The sequence below is a fragment of the Hylaeus volcanicus genome, chromosome 5 (assembly GCF_026283585.1).
Source record: "Hylaeus volcanicus isolate JK05 chromosome 5, UHH_iyHylVolc1.0_haploid, whole genome shotgun sequence".
NCBI classification, from domain to species: Eukaryota; Metazoa; Arthropoda; class Insecta; order Hymenoptera; family Colletidae; genus Hylaeus; species Hylaeus volcanicus.
The window spans coordinates 6,146,615-6,162,838 of NC_071980.1; the positions used below are offsets into that span (position 1 = coordinate 6,146,615).

At 40.0% G+C, this 16,224-nt stretch overlaps 2 protein-coding genes across 6 annotated transcripts in view; one reads left to right on the plus strand and one right to left on the minus strand.

Annotated features, from left to right (window-relative positions):
• LOC128876950 (protein phosphatase Slingshot) overlaps positions 1–10,049 on the plus strand; it is a 54,151-nt gene extending 44,102 nt beyond the window's left edge. For 3 of the 4 annotated variants that reach the window (XM_054123796.1, XM_054123797.1, XM_054123798.1), the window contains 4 exons: positions 2,619–2,813; positions 4,581–4,850; positions 4,963–5,519; positions 5,604–10,049. In XM_054123796.1, the coding sequence (XP_053979771.1) occupies positions 2,619–2,813; positions 4,581–4,850; positions 4,963–5,519; positions 5,604–7,612 (3,031 nt within the window). In that variant the 3' untranslated portion in view covers positions 7,613–10,049. Of the gene's footprint in view, positions 1–1,241; positions 1,932–2,618; positions 2,814–4,580; positions 4,851–4,962; positions 5,520–5,603 lie in introns of those variants that run through there. The other variant, XM_054123799.1, reaches the window with a different exon arrangement.
• A 548-nt stretch (positions 10,050–10,597) lies between these two features.
• Positions 10,598–16,067, minus strand: LOC128876955 (uncharacterized WD repeat-containing protein alr2800-like). Of its 2 annotated transcripts, none has more exons than XM_054123814.1 (6): positions 13,488–16,067; positions 12,734–12,957; positions 12,437–12,626; positions 12,161–12,362; positions 11,222–11,416; positions 10,598–11,156 (listed from the first exon to the last, which is right to left on the minus strand). In XM_054123814.1, exons 1-6 carry the CDS (start codon positions 13,586–13,588, stop codon positions 10,995–10,997), a joined length of 1,074 nt encoding a protein of 357 aa, XP_053979789.1. In that variant the 5' UTR covers positions 13,589–16,067; the 3' UTR covers positions 10,598–10,994. The 2 variants fall into 2 exon arrangements, with proteins under 2 accessions (XP_053979789.1, XP_053979790.1); XM_054123815.1 differs by having other exon boundaries at positions 13,484–13,591.
• Positions 16,068–16,224: the final 157 nt, after the last annotated feature.

Genomic DNA, 16,224 nt, shown 5'->3' on the forward strand with positions numbered 1-16,224 from the left:
ACGTGGCGATTCTCTTTGTCCTGCCAGTGATCCTGCGGTTCATTGGATATCTTAGAAAGAGCAAAGTTATCGCAGACATCGCGACAGCTACCAGGTAACCAGGACCCTTGTCCTTTGGGTTCGTTGAGCTGTCTCGGGTAAATGTCATTCGAAGGTGTCGATCTTATCGGAGGAATACGTAAAACAGACGGTACATCTTCCTGTCGGTTCACTTTCGGACGGATAAAAACAGTATCGGCTAAAAGAAGTACCGTAAAAGAAGCTACAAGTATCCCTTAAATACATTTATGTGTCGAAGAAACATATTAACCTCTTCGCGCCCTTGGCCTTGGCTCTTAGTATACGAACGTTTAGTTTTTTATAATTATAAATACTGGCAATAACGAAAAGAAGAAAAATTTGATAATTTATTCGCTACAGAATCCCTCAACAAGAGGAGTAAAAGTTTTATGGTTTGATAATGGATATATCCGATGTACAATTAAAGATATAATAAAAGCGTGATTTAATTTATCAGCAGTCAGTTAGATTATTAGAACGAATCGTTAATATTTGATACAAATAATATCATATATATATTAAATATATTAAGTTTTAATCATTTGTAGAAAATTAAGCCGTTCGCTGGGAGCTGCAATTATGATATTTCTTTTAATGAAAAATTTCTTACAAATGTTCCGATATGATTATTTTCAGAAACATATATTTGTGGTAACTTATTTGATATATAATACGATTGCCGAACAAAAAAACGATGAAAACTGAAAGATAATAAAAATAACCATATATTTTCAGTTGGACGCGCACGTGCGAAAGTGTTAATATTTTACGCGGGTCGCGTACCACACGTAAAAAGCTGTAAATTTAAGGGTGGCACGATTTTCTTGTTAATATACGGATAGCGCTTGCTTTCATCATCCATCTTCCCCGCGACGTCAAATTAGATTCACAGGCTAGCAATCGGGTCGTCATTGCTTGCTTCGCAAGCCGTTCCATTTAGGATCGGCCGATGACGCGCGACTCATTATAATTACGATGCTATGCCTCGGGCTTCAGTGTCTCTCGCGCTGTTGTCCACGTCTGTTGCGCAAAGCGTCGGAACATCGGGTTCGTCGATAACTCGAGATTTGGCATAGCGTTCGCTGACGAACGCCGATCGAAGACAGAAGGTGAATGTTGATTTCGCGCGACACCAACGAAAAATTAACCAGTGATTTACGGTGGAAATCGGATATTCAGCGGATCTTCGATCGCATAATTGGTCAAATGGACCGATCATTTTTCTCGCGAGACATTTGTTCCAATCGAATTTTAGAATTTTTCGATTCCTTATTTTCTTTCTTATTTTCAAACATGTTTCGTCGCACGAGAAAAATGTCACCCATCGTTCGCGTTTTTTTTATACCGAAGGAAAGTATAAACGTGTTTTAAACGTTCCCGGAGGTATCGGGCAACGTTCAACGAGACTATCGACGGTATTGGTACAAGTTAAACGTGTGCGTGTTACGTAAAATGTTTAATTATAAATGCGTGGCTGTACTCGTCAGTGATCATCGTTGACCGTTACGCAAAAGCTCTCCGAAGACACGCCGACTGGTATCGAGAACGAGTTTGACGCTCCGTCAACCGGCCTCGTTGGTTTGCGCCCTGAGAAAGCCGGAAACGATTTTATCTAATCGCGCTGTTGAGCGGTAGAGGGAGAAATACTTGACGATCTAAGAACATTGGTCGGTATCCGAAGAAGATAGCGATAAAAATAAACTAGCTACTAGGCGTTCCTAAGGTGAAGGCTAAATATAATTTTACATTCGACGGATTCAATTTTTTTTGTGATCGTATTCGATGCAGGATAATTAACCCTTACAAGAAGGGTATTAATCCTCACAAGAAGAAATTGAATCCAAGTACCGAGCCAATCTGGTGTGGTTTGGGTAAGATTTTCAACGAAAATGATAGATAAAGATTTAATATCGAGCGAAAATTAATTATCCGTTGAAGTATCTAAATATTTATCGAATATCATATTAACACGTTGATCGCCACGTCACCCCTATATGGGTGACAGTGCTTTTCACTGAAAAACAAATACTATTAATATATTAATATACTATTAATATACTATTAATTCTGACAGTTAAGTGTCATAGAAAACGAATTTTCCATCACTGCTGGAATTTTGAGATTTTATTGTGATTGCTCTTATTATTATTGCATTAGTTCGCTGTGATCATTTTTAAGTAATTTATTCAATTTTATTTGGCTCGAAACGGTTTGTTTCCATCAATCTGTCTCTTACGTATGAACATACGGAAACACCGTTTACCTTTTAATATCTCAGAAATGGATTCACAACAGCTTAGGAACAGTTGTGCAGAAACTTGTACGTAACTTCTTTGGGTTATTTCGATTTCGTTACCGTCAATTCGTCTCTTACATATGAACATATAATTCGTGTAGCTGTCTGTTTACACACTTGTACAAAACACATTTTTACGTATATTATTAGTTACGTATTATTCTTAGAAAACTAGGAAAATTTCAGATAGCGTCTCGTTATTTCGTCACAAAATGTAGTTTATAATTATCAGACTAACAATTGGTTCTCGATTCTTTTCCAGGTCGGCCTTGCAGACGCTGCACAAGGTGTCGAGTAAGGCGCGCGAGCAAAACTACTTCCTTGGTGGTCTGTCACATGACTGGGTCAGTTACTATGAACAACGAATCGAAAGCGATCGTTCATGCCTCAACGAGTGGCATGCTATGGACAACCTGGAATCCCGAAGACCACCGTCGCCGGACAGCGTGCGCACCAAGTAAGAGTCTTAATTGTTCAACTTAACAAACGTTTCATCTGTAAAAGTTTCTTCGGCGAATCGTTTTAAAATTAAAATTGGGGGGGCTATAAACTAGAGAGAAGGTCCAGACAAATCATCGAGTATTTATAGACTTGAGAATGAATCGAAACTTTAAGACCAACGTGAACTTTACAGGATGTTTCGTTTAACCCATTCGAGACGGCGATTTTTTTTTTTTCGAACACGGTCCTCGGGCGCGAAATTCTTTTTTCTTTATATTGTTCATTTTTAATTAAAAAACTTCTTTACCATGGAAATCGTCCGATTCGTAAGTGAATTCGCACAAGATGATTGAACACCGTGAGTCCAATGTAAGGTAAAATAAAAATACGTCATTAAAATTGATGAACGTTTATTTCAAAAATAGTTAGATAGTATAAAGTCGTTATTTTACTTTCGATAATAAAGAACAGAATATAACGCAAGAAAATAAGTCGAATAACGAAGAGAAATAATATAAACGAGAAATAAATTTGTATAAAAATGTCGAAACAATGCCTAAACAAGAACGTGTAACAAACAAAAGTATTTATTGTGCTGAATTTATACGGTAGATGAAAACTTGATATTCGTGACAGCCAGAGACCATTATTATATTATTTCCAGTTTCTGCGTCTATCTGCCATCTGTTTGGAACGGCAAATCTGCACACGGGTGTTGGGTCAGTATGCCCTAATCAAATTTCCGAACCACTGATCAACGATTGAAGATTGTTGTACACGAAAGACCTTAGAAATTTCGTAATACTCTGCAACCGAATTATTTTATGACATGGCTAACATATTTTCGTTATTCAAGTCTGTGACATGACCTCAGATTTTTCAACATCCTTTCTTTCCTTTTCTTCTTTTAACTAAGCGAATCGTATATCTTCGTAGCTGTTTATTAAAATCAGTTTCACGAATTTTTCTACGATAATTGCATGCTTTCGAAGGGTGAAATCCTAGAACCCTTTGTTCTTATAGAATGTTCTTTAATTCTTAATTGAGTCTGTCGCAAAAATGTTCGTGGTTAACAATGTATTATAATTTAAAAAAAAAAATAAAATAAATTTGCCAGCATAAACAACCAGTCATTCATCGTTGGTGTTAATTTGAAATAAGCCTCCGTTAAATTGTTGTAAATGTCCCGTTGTTTTAAAATATGTAAAGTGATATAGAAAAATCTTTCGTTTCATCGTCACACGGTGACTGCCACGTCACACATGGTCGACAAGGATTTTCACCGAGCAATTAAATACATTAATTCTGAAGGTGGGGTGTTACAGAAATGAATCTATTCTATTCAATTTTGCTTTGTTTCGTACAATTTCGATCAGTTTTTCTTATCCAGTTATTCAAAGCAAACAGTGTAGATAACTGCTGAATATAACGATTACAAATAACTGAACTAGAATAAATTGATAGATGCGAAAATTTATAAAATGACCGCATTGTGAAAGTATATAAAATATAGAAAGTAAAGTACACGTTACAATATTTGGAAGATAAAGCATACTTTAATTAACGTTTCTGTTCTTTTGTAAACAGACTTTCATTTCAAATCGTCCGATATCGACTAAATTTACATACGAATCCACCTTAAACAATGATTTTTCCCAAAGAATCGCAATTCACTAAGCATTACCTAAAGGTGTCTGGTAAAACAATAATTTAACAGATACTCGTTTAATACAAGTGTCAGCTGGATCTCTAAATCTATAATTTTGTTCTTTTGTCATCACAGGCCCAGAGAAAGGGACGAGACCGAGCGCGTGATCCGGTCAACGTTGAAGGAGATCATGATGTCCGTGGATCTCGACGAAGTGACCTCGAAGTATATTCGAGGTCGCCTCGAGGAAGACCTCGACATGGATCTCGGGGAGTTTAAGCCATTCATTGATCAGGAGATGCTCACCATTCTAGGTCAAATGGACGCGCCGACTGAAATATTTGATCACGTTTACCTAGGAAGCGAATGGAACGCGAGCAACTTGGAGGAGCTTCAAAAGAATGGGTAAGTTTCTCCTTTTCATCGCCTTAATGGAATTCCTCGATTTTGAATTTCTCTTACAACATTACTCGATCCTTGATATCTTTTAAAACGATTCCGATTGTTGATCGTCCAGGGTTAGGCATATCCTGAACGTTACTCGGGAAATCGACAACTTCTTTCCTGGGATGTTCACGTATTTGAACGTACGTGTCTACGACGACGAGAAGACGGACCTGCTGAAGCACTGGGACGACACGTTCAAATACATCACCAAGGCGAAGAAAGAAGGTTCCAAGGTACTGGTGCACTGTAAGATGGGAGTGTCCAGATCTGCCTCGGTGGTGATCGCGTACGCGATGAAGGCGTACAATTGGGACTTCTCTCAGGCCTTGAAACACGTGAAAGAGAAACGGAACTGTATCAAGCCTAACAACAGCTTCTTGATACAGCTGGAGACTTATCAGGGCATTCTGGATGCCATGAAGAACAAGGAGAAACTTCAAAGGTCCAAATCCGACACTAATTTAAAGTCTCCTACTTCGGCCAAGAATCAGTCCAAGAAGGAAGAGAAGTCCGACAACGGAGACAGCGGGTTGCAAATTACGTCGGGGTTGGAGTTGAGAAAGACTAACCAGAGGCCGAAGAGTTGGTCGCCGAACGTGAAAATCGCTGAAAACATGTTGCCTTCTGGTACGTAGCTCTTGCTATTATTTTCCTTTGATATTTCGTTAGATATTTCTCGTAATTTGTAATTGAACCGATGTTTGCTTGCAGTTCCCCTTTCGCAGTCTCTCGAAAGCATCGACAAAACAGGAAGCACGGAAGTGACCAGGGAAGACCTTCTTCGCTCAACGAACCAGAAGGCCAACATGCCTCAGGAGGCTCGAAACGTGTTGATGCCTTGCGGCAACGGTCAGTCGTACAGCGTTTCGCAGAACCAAATCGTTCATTTACCTAGTCCATCTCCGGACACGCCGAGCGTCAAGAATAGAGTGAGCAAATTAGAAACGCAGGGCCAAAGAAGGAAGGGTTTGGTACTGAACCTGACGAACCAATTCGAGGCAGTGAGTAGCAAACCGTCGTCCCCCAGCTCGGACTCCGACAATAAACCGCAGCCGCAGAGCCCAGTTTCCATTACGAACGAGAACGGACTTGTACAGCAAACGTTGGAGGCCTTATCGAGCGTGTCCGCGAAACAAGATGTTTGGACGTCCGGCGAGAAACAAGGGAAGAAAACGGAAAGCGGTAACGATAGTGAATGTCTAGTCTGGACTGCATCGTCCGATGCAACGTGTACCAATTCGTGTAATAACGCTAAGACTAACGGTGAAGTGAGTGCGGAGAGTGAATGTGTCGCGACGATGACGATGTATCCGGGCACCGTGGGCCGAAAAACAAAGAAGGACGGAGACCCGTTCAGCACCCAGGTGGACAGAGTGTTCGACCGCGAGGAGAGGCAAGGGGAGCCGGTTACGAGAGACTCTCCGAGCCGGCAGAGTTCTTGGAGCAGTTACGACAGCGCTGTGGTTCTAGACAATAATTCCGTGCACAGTTCGTGGGCTACGCTACCGTCGAGAAACAGTTCCTGGGGCTCGTACGACATGCGCCCGACGGACCTGCTCGGCTCCAGCGGTTTGTTTCCTTACGACAAGGAAGAGATACCGTGGCATCCGGGCACGGTGAAACGCACCAAACAGAAGCTGGAAGAGAACACATCTTCCGGTACCGTTAAACGCGTATGCACGCAAACTTCCGACGCTGAGGACAAGGAAAGGCTACCCGTCGAAGAAGAATCGTACAACCCGGTACTCCTCGATTACACGGCGTCCCCGACACCGCGAAGAAGGGACTCTTCGCCTTGTCAAGAGCACAACTTAAAAGTGGACACCACCAGAAACTCTCCGAGTCCCGTTAGAGGAATCGACATCTCGTCCCCGTCGATTCGTCAGATCGGAAGGCTGTCCACGAGCGCCCCGGCTCCGTCTTCTCTGTCCTCGGACACGGATCTCCCGTCGTCGTTGAGGTCCTGCAGATCGGAGAGCGAAACCTCGAGCCCCTCCGTAGTCAACACCACTCAGTGTCCTTCCGTGAAACACCACAAAATGGTCCTGGAAAATCTAAGCAACAAATCGATATTCAACAAACGCTGTCTGTACATGGGCGATTCTTTGGAAGCCGAGTGTCCGCGAAATACATCCGGCATCGTGAAGAATCTCAAGAAGGAATTCGAGGCGAAATCGAGCAAGCCGGAGAAAAGTCCGGAGAACAGTTTCGAGAACGAATCGTCGATGGTTAGTCGGCCAAAGAGGGATGTAAAGATCAGGAGTTTGCCCTCGTCGCCGGTGATTCCTCACAACGAATCGAAGATACAGGCCCCGTCCGAAACCAAAGATGAAACATTGACGTCCTCGCAGGAGAACACGGAAGACTGGTCGGTCAGGGTTTTGGTGGGCAAGTACGAGGTAAAACCTGATCCGAGGAAATCGTCGGACATTCAGCTGCGCGTGCACAAAGACAAAGAATGGGGGGACTCGATAGAGTCACCGGCTTTGGCGAAATCGAAAATCACTCCCGAATACAGCAGAAGGTCCGCGCCGATCATGATCGACGATCGTTCGTCCCCTCTGTTCGCCGAGGCACCCGAAGCGCCTGGCAGGCCACCAGTCCCCTCGGCCGGAGTCGTGGCAGCTACCAAGAAGCAACAACAGCACGGCAGAACCCATCCTCTCGCCAGGCTGCAGGTCAGGCCTAGGCATAGCAGTCCGGTTTACAACACCATGTAAAAGGGGAACGATTTTCTCCCACTGTCGAATCTGAGCGCGCGTACCTGAGTGCATGGGTATGTTGTCGTGGCCACGATGAAACTGTGTGATCTCTACTGATGCCAACAACTCGAGGATGGTCCTCCTCGAACTCGACGACAAATCGACGAGGACAAGATTTGTATTCGCTTCCCACCATCGTCGATGTACAATTTACCGTTCGCGAGAGTCCTGTACTGCAATCCGTGATAATCAGACAAGAAACAGGACGCTTATTTTTTTTTGTTCAATGTTACTAAAAAACTGATGCAGTCCATAAACGTCGCGTATCGCCCTCTGGAAAGATCATCGTTCGCGGTCAATTATTTGGTAACGATAGGGGCGATAAGAGACCGATAATTGTTTCCACGAAGATACTTTGAATAGAATCATTTTTTGCGACGAAATAATTGGATGACGGTAGAAACGAAAACAAGAGTACTCGATTGCACCGTTGCAGAAACATTTTGTTTCGTTCAACGTTTTATTTATTTTTGTAACTTTGTACAAAACGTTTTGACTAAGATTTCTGTACTTTTTGTATGAATTTTGTAAACAGAAAACTTGTCTTTTTCAATCAAGATCTTTACTTGCCAAGTCGAGGGAAATTATCGACCGAAACATCTTGTGTATGTTCGAATCCGAAGCCGATTTTATCACGGTTCGGGCGATATATATGTATATATATATATTTCTTTTTTAACATATTTTTATATGATACATGCATTAGTTCGATAGAAAATAAATTTATCTTCCACGAGTTTATTCCTTCCATTGAATTTTTAATCGAACAACGCTTGCGTATTTGGCATTACGTAGATCGATATCGTTGATGCAAATATTTCTTTGTCCGCGGTGATTAATTACAGGTGAAACGATTATTCCTCGTTCTCCTGTTCGATCAGAATACAACAAGAGTTTCTACCGTAATCCTATTAATTCGTTGCATCTATTTTTCTAGCAAACAGTACTTTTGTAGAGAACGTAACGACCATCGAGAGTTTTTTTTTATTCCGTTTACCGCTATCGCATGATGTCCGATACGAACGATGAACAACGTAGAAGACAATACAAAAATCGAATATATCGCATCAGTTTTGGAAAACGTTTAAAAGGTACAGGTGGCCCTGATCTTATTGTCGCCGAGTGTAATTTTAAGGCACGTTCAAGGTCCTTTAACGTTTTATGTTCCTTCTTCGTCAGACGTGTCTTGGCCTGCTCTTAGTTCAATTATTTTTTAAGCTGAAAATGTAACAATTAGAAGAACGCGGAAACTGTTATTCCTACGATATGTCGTCATAGACCTAATGGGCTTGGAATCAAACGTGATGTTTTACGAGACGTCATGCAGAAGTTAGAGCCAGCCTTCGGGTGTTCGAAGACGTAAGCGACGGCTCGGTCAGGCTGTGAACGAAAGGTCCGAGCCCCGCCACCATGCTGGCTCTTTCTTCTGCTTCGTTGTGATTGCCGAGGCGTAAGCGAAAGATTGTATACAAAAAGACCTCGGAACGACGTAACGTTAAGCTATACTATTAGTAATTTAGAACGAACAATGTGATTAGGATGGTGCACAGTATGCGAGAAGACGAAAGTAGCAAACCCTCTATTTTCCTGGAGGAGCTGCTCCGAATCGTTTAAACGATTCTGGTGCCTCTGTTCGACCAATCGTTATCAACTCTACACTTCGCACTCCCGCAATCATAGCATCATCGTGCGACCCGATTGATTTTCCGTTCGGTTCAACGTACCGCTTTTTAACAACCAGTGACGACGATACTCCGTCGATAATTGTACCGCTGTGACCCGAGAAGGTACAATGAAAGAATACGGCTCGAAACACTGCCGCCCCCGCCGCGTGTTCTCAATGTCAGCGTTCGTCGTTCTCACACATATCATCGGACCGCTCGTTTTGTTTGCGTTTGCAAAGCCATGTTGACCAATTTTATACTCCCCTGATGATGATGAATGCGAGGCTTGTTTTGATAAGATGCACCGTGACGACTGTGTGTGTAGAAATATATTTTATTACTGAGATAATTTTGCAAATAATTTCTCATATGTTCATTCTAACTGCTGTTGTCTCTCGGACGAAGTATTCGAAGAAAAAGAAAAAAATAATAAAAAAAAAAACAATCCTAAGAGCGAATGCTATTAAACTGTAACGCATTAAATTAGAATAAAAAAAATGTTACTTCGCCAATATTGTGCTTTACGTTAAAAATTCAAGAGGAAACAAATTATTTCACTCGGTACGATTAAACTTCGAAAATTCACTTTGGAATTTTTTTCGGCTCCGGCAAGAAAAAAAGGTGTCTTTGCCTAAATTATCTCTACGACAAAAATAATAAAAGTAATCCAGATGATTCATCGTGCAAAAATATTATTTCTTCTTTTGTAATTTAAATAAAGCGTGCCCAGATCTAACCCTTATCACTCCAACCGGCAATAATCCCGCCAAACTTATGCCAACGTATTACTTGAATTCGAAGGTATCGCTGTTACAATTTTTAAACTTTAGTATTATTGCGTTTAGTGCACCGCAGGCCCAAAGTATAAGTCAAGCTCAGTGATGGGCAAAACCCTAGACTTCGAATAAATCTGAAGTTTGCCGACATGTTTGCCTCGTTTCCTCTTTTGAACATTTTTCAAAGAATGAAACGAGACAAACACATCGGCAAACTTCAGGTTTATTCGAAGCCTAGGGTTTTGCCCATCTCTGGACTCAAGCTGAACAGCATACCTTCAGAACAGAGTTCCTTTTACGAAACTATACTGTAATTGGTATCTGCATACCAGGGGCACATCTGCGCCTACAAGATGGCAACCGAACCGACAAGGCAACTAGTAGAGGTTGCCACATGTAAGGGGCACCACTGCGCCTACGTGATGGCAACCGAACCGACAAGCCAGCTAGGGAAGGTTGCCGCGTGAAAGGGGCACCTCTGCGGCTATCTTTGGTACGTATGATATTCTGGCTGAAATTTTACATTTTTGTATCAGGAGAACAAATTACAAGGAAATAGTTTTCATGCTTTGTATTTTCCAACAAAATTCGCACTAAAATATTCTTTTAAAACTTACATTTCAGGAAGTAATTTTTAAACATATCTAAAAGTAATGGTAAAGTATAAATATTCTTACAAATAAAAAACTACCTTATAAAATTTTTACAGTGTCTCTTCTTAGCACTTTGAAATGAACAAAGTTTGTCTGGAATTCGTTGAAAATCACCCCCGTGATATTCTTGGAGTGATAAGGGCTAATTACATTAACCGTTAACTTTACACAAAAATTTGCTTTTATCGATGCGTTTAATTCTCAATGTGAATAAACATTTGCATGCTACTGAAATTTGAATTGTCTGTCAACCAGGTTGAGCGTCTATCTCGAAGAGTCGCCTGCCAGCACAGAACGCGATTTGCGGTATCACGGTGGCCGTTCTCGTTTTCTTCGCGTGCTTCGGGTTTACGAGACCAACGTCCATGCTATACGTACCTCCGTTTAGATTTCTAATCATCGCTATGGTCTGTCGAAGAAACAACGTCGTCGTTACAGGCTCCCGGTAATTGAAGGGTTTCTCGTGAAACTTACAGCGTGCGATCTCAAATCGACTACTCTGAAGAGATCCACATCCGCCCCGCCGCAAGCGAGAAACATGTTTGTAACGTATTTTCCACAATACAGCAGAGAAGAATAACTGTCGGGTTCTAAGGAGACGAGAAGCTTCCCGCTACCATAGTCCCACAACTGAATAGGGTTCTGTCGTTGCCAGGCGCAAGACAAGATCTGTGTTTATAAAATGTATTCGATAAGGATGTTGTAAATGTAAATTAAGCTAGCAGTAAGCGTTACATTGTAAACACGAAGGTCAGGGGGTCGAGTGTTCGCACGTGTATCGGTTTCTTCTACGCGATGCTTTCGCACGGCTGCGACAATCACAGTCGGTCCCTTTGATGATGCGTGCACGTGGATGGGGTGACTCCGGTAGAATAACCCCACCACGAGTAGGGCAGAAAGGGAGGGAATGTCCTCTTGGCAGTCGAACAGATAAGGCGTTAGTCTCGAAAATGAGTTCTACCGGAGTCGACCCATCGGATCGCTCTGCAGCTCGACAACAGTCTCGTACAACCACCCAGGAAACGCCAAGCATATTTCGATGAAGCTTGAGTAATTGTCTTGGAATTTTCTAAGGCATTTTCTAAAGCCAGCGACCGACTTGCAACAGAACATTGTAACGTAACGCGAGGATTCGCTTAGTCTGGACGGACTCTTGCGCTCGGTTCGCGCTCTTGCGTGCTCCACTGGTCTGTCGGTTTTTTAACGAACCTCCTTGATCGTCTACTTTTCATTGAACTGAGTAGGAAGCATCGAGTTCGAAGCGAGCATTCGTGATTCCAAAAAGAACCTTGTAATGTACCGTTGGTGTCGAACCGTAAAATTCGTGCCGAGCAGTTACATTACAGCGTTCTGTTGCAAGTCAGTCGCCGACTTAAGTCAAGTATAGCGTTCCTGAATTTTGGGTGTGAATACCTCTCTTCCATTCCTACTGATGTCGAGTCCATCGCCACACATGTGTACACCCGATATGCGTCGAAGCGCGTACGGTTGTCTGGTGTCCCAAAACTGAATCGTGTCATCCCAGCCACCAGAGATTAGCTCGTGTGCCGATTTCGGGTTGAAACATGCACTGAAGATCCTCGACCTGTGACCGTCCATGATTTCCAATGACTGGCTAGAATACAAAGTACGTATTTATACACCAGAATGTTCATAACTGTAACTGAAATACGGTACATTTAAGCAAACCTTGCGTGAAACACCCTTTCTTGCATCTTAGTTTCCTCGTCGTACAAGAAAATCTTTGCATCGTCGCCCAAGGTCACAAATTTCGGCAGAGAAGAATGGTAAGCCACGCCCAGCGTCTGTCTCTTCTCTCTTATCGTGTAAAGGCATTGCGAGCTCGGATAATGCCAACACTTCACGCAACCGTTGGCATCTACAACCAATGTATTCGACAGAAGGTAAGTAATTAATTCGTTACCTCCATAAATAGTATTAAAATTGTCGCAAAAAGTAGATACAGTTACTAGTATTTATACTAACATGTCGCGATGAAAGTTCGCGTGATCGGGTGAGATTTGCGAACAGGTCTGTGTTTAACTGCTGTTGTTGGACTAGGCTTTTGTATTATCTCGGTGTCACGCAACGTTTGCGCATCTTCTTCGGAATTTAATTTGTACAATTTTATCGTACCATCCGCCAAGCCTGCCACCAGAGAGTCACGAGTCTCCGTGTAACATATGCAGAGGGCATCTTCTCCGATATCCCTAAAACGATATTTCTTAATCGGTCAAATTTTAAACGTTCGAAAATTCGAGAACTTGAAATACGCCCCCAATATTTATTCCTTCTTTATTACGCGACGAACGACTACTTTTTAACACGTTGGCTGCCAAGCTAAAACTCATGAAAATTTCTGCAAAGTTCAAAATTTTGTCTCGAGACTATCGAAGATTAGATAATTTAACGTCCGTCGTGGCATTCTGTTTTCTAACGTCGTCAAATTCACGAATCCTGTCCAAAGTTTATTTTCATTGTTGTCTCACCTTAAAAATTACTTTTTTTTTTTAGTTCCTTGATAAAAAGTCCTGTCACCCATTTCTGGGCGACGTGGCGACCAACGTGTTAAAGTCGTGCTGACATTGCCGGAAACATCAATTTAGTCACGGTCGCCGATAGGACCTTTAGAATTTCGTTCGTTTTCAAAGATTGCCGGAACTTCAATTTATTTTTTCAATTAGAATTTTTAGCCGACTACATGATTCTTTGCTTACTACTTAAAACTAAACTTACATACAATTGTCTGACGATAGTCACGTTGCCATCTACGTGAATTCGATCTCGCGCGGTGGATCTAGCACTGCCTAGTGTGGAAGAAGTCGTTGGATCGGTATTCATGGCTCGTAAGGCGTGCTGAATTTCTTAACCTCTCGATTCTGTTGGTGGCGAACGCGACAAAAATGATCACACATACATGAGTACGTACAATTTAGTTGCGCTAAATTAAATCAAAGATGCGTAACGCATGACCCCAAATTTTATGTGAAATATTTATGTTACAACTGAAGATAGTACCTTATATTTATAATCATTTTCGAAAATGCAGGAACGCCATCTTTTAAGGATACAATTAGACGTTAATTATCGATAATATACATTTCCTATAAAATATTTATTTTAAAAAATGCATTTTAATCATCGCGAAAGAAACTACATACAATTTATGTTATCGAGCATGTTCAAATTGTATAGCAGGGGTGGCCAGTCGATTACTTTCGAGCACAATCAACCGGGCATGTAAAGCATATGAACGGTAAAGTTACTAAATGTACCTATAAAATGTGTATAGTCTTGACTAGTTGGTTAATTAATAAAGAACTCCGTCGTAGTTTTTTTTGATGGTTTATTATTAAATAAACGGAACAAAAATAAATACATAAATAAGAAAGATATACAGAGTATTCTTTCTGGTTAACCAATCCCATAATCCTACATTTTTTTCCAAAGTTGTATTATCTTCTTTTCATACATTTTGTGAACAATGTCGCTGTTTCTTTTCATTAAAAAATTAACATTTTTCTTCTTTACAATCTGTATATCAGGAATATTCTTCCCTATATCCCTATGTTGAATACATACATTTTTCAATAGAATCTTAACAATCACAAATAGGTTAGAAATTGTAATCACAAAAGTCATTGATTAATGTACATATTTCATAACGTCAATACAATTATATGACACGCTGCAAAACTCAACCAACTACATGTTTAAATTAGTCAGAATAGTCATAAAAACACAGTTCCACATCATGCTTCCATCTTCATAGATGATTCCAAAATAAAAAAGTCTATTTTTATTGGAACCTTTCTATGTTTAATCGTAGCTTAAGGCATCATTGTGTTCAATATTAACATTTCTGTCTTTATAGTTGAATGTGCAATCACTAAAATGACTATGCGTCTATCAAATGTGAAAGAGCAAAACTTATATACCATACATTCAGTCTCATTTGATACAATTCAAGTAAAATGTGAAGAAATCTTTAGTTATACCATTTACAATTACCTAGTAGAGATTTAAAAACAAAATAGGTAAGAAAATTGATGAACATCCACAACACAAGAAAATTATAGGTCAATGAAACATCGTGTCAAAGAAAATTTATTTTGGTCATTTTATACTCGGTTCAAAAAATCACAATATCACACCTACAACATTACTGGCATAGACACCCACTTTCTGAGTTTTTAGATGCAAAACTAACCAAAACATAAGGCATAACACAAAACAAAACAGTATGTGCTAATGTGATTATCAAAAGCAAGATTTTGGAGGTTAATCGATCACGACTTTTTCGAACAAAACTTTTCTTACAAGAATACAAAGTAATGATTACAAAAATCGTATCTCATTTTCTAAAGTTAGATAACCTCAAAATATAAACATCATCAAATATAACAAAAAGAAAAAGGTTAATAGCACGAAATGACAGATATGTGCGCACTGTGGATATGACTAATTACGCACATTTATACAAGATGGAAGCATGTTTTACTTGTGTGCATGCGATATGTATTTTAATCTATCCACCCTAATACATATTTCTTCGTTATCTCCAATTTCCGTTTCCACAAGGTAACTACCTGTTCTATAGTTAATTTAATACTAAAATTTATAAATATGTATTGTTTATTATTTTGTTGTTACAGATTTAAGAATGTTTAACATTAGGATGATTATCGATGTTTTTATGCGCATAATCTAAATAATGAATTTTCTAACTTCTTTTTTTATTGTTTCTCAAGCCTCAAAGAGAGTATTAATAATAACGCGATTAATGCATCGTTGTTGTTTTATTGCTTGCTTTATTTTTTATATTCTTTTCTTTTTTCTCTCCAACTTGCAGGTATACATAAATAATTTTTTTTTTGTCAAAATACTCTGCAATTTTCTTATATTATTTTTTTCTATAATTTCTTTTCAGTTGAATTCGACGAGGAAAGATTTAGAAAAAATTAATACATACATATAACCACGTTTATTGTATTCCAAATTTATACTTTAATTTGACATGTTATAATTACATCTATACGCATTATATATTCGTGCATACTGTTATTTTTTTAATATTTTAATTTTTCAGTTCCTCAAAATTGATCAAAGTTGACCCATAGATATATCTACTGATCGCCTAAGAAACAAGTTCGTAATTCGTAAAATACGTAGTTTTACATTACATGTTACATTAGACCGTCGTTGTCTTATTTGGTCATACCATTTTACAAACAGTACAGTGAATTTTCTTATTTTAAAAATTCTTTATTCTGAACATAAGCAATAGTAAGATAAAGATACAACAAGTACAATGATTATACACTAAGCATATGGACCAGTACCGATCTAAAATTGATTTTTTCTCAGTAAAGAAGAATTCTTTGGCGATGAGTATCAAAAGGCGTCGCCGCGAGAGTTCGCCAGAGGCGTTCGGATAGCACGGACCAATCAGCGCGCAGATGCGCGCGGGCTCGAGC

What these genes read in the sequence shown, in the direction of transcription:
- LOC128876955 (XM_054123814.1), bottom strand. Translation starts at nt 13,588, where the DNA reads ATGAATACCGATCCAACGACTTCTTCCACACTAGGCAGTGCTAGATCC. An exon ending in GCGAACTTTCATCGCGACAT is followed by an intron (nt 12,627 to 12,733) that starts GTTAGTATAAAT and finishes CATTGGTTGTAG; the next exon opens with ATGCCAACGGTTGCGTGAAG. An exon ending in GAAAGGGTGTTTCACGCAAG is followed by an intron (nt 12,363 to 12,436) that starts GTTTGCTTAAAT and finishes TTTGTATTCTAG; the next exon opens with CCAGTCATTGGAAATCATGG.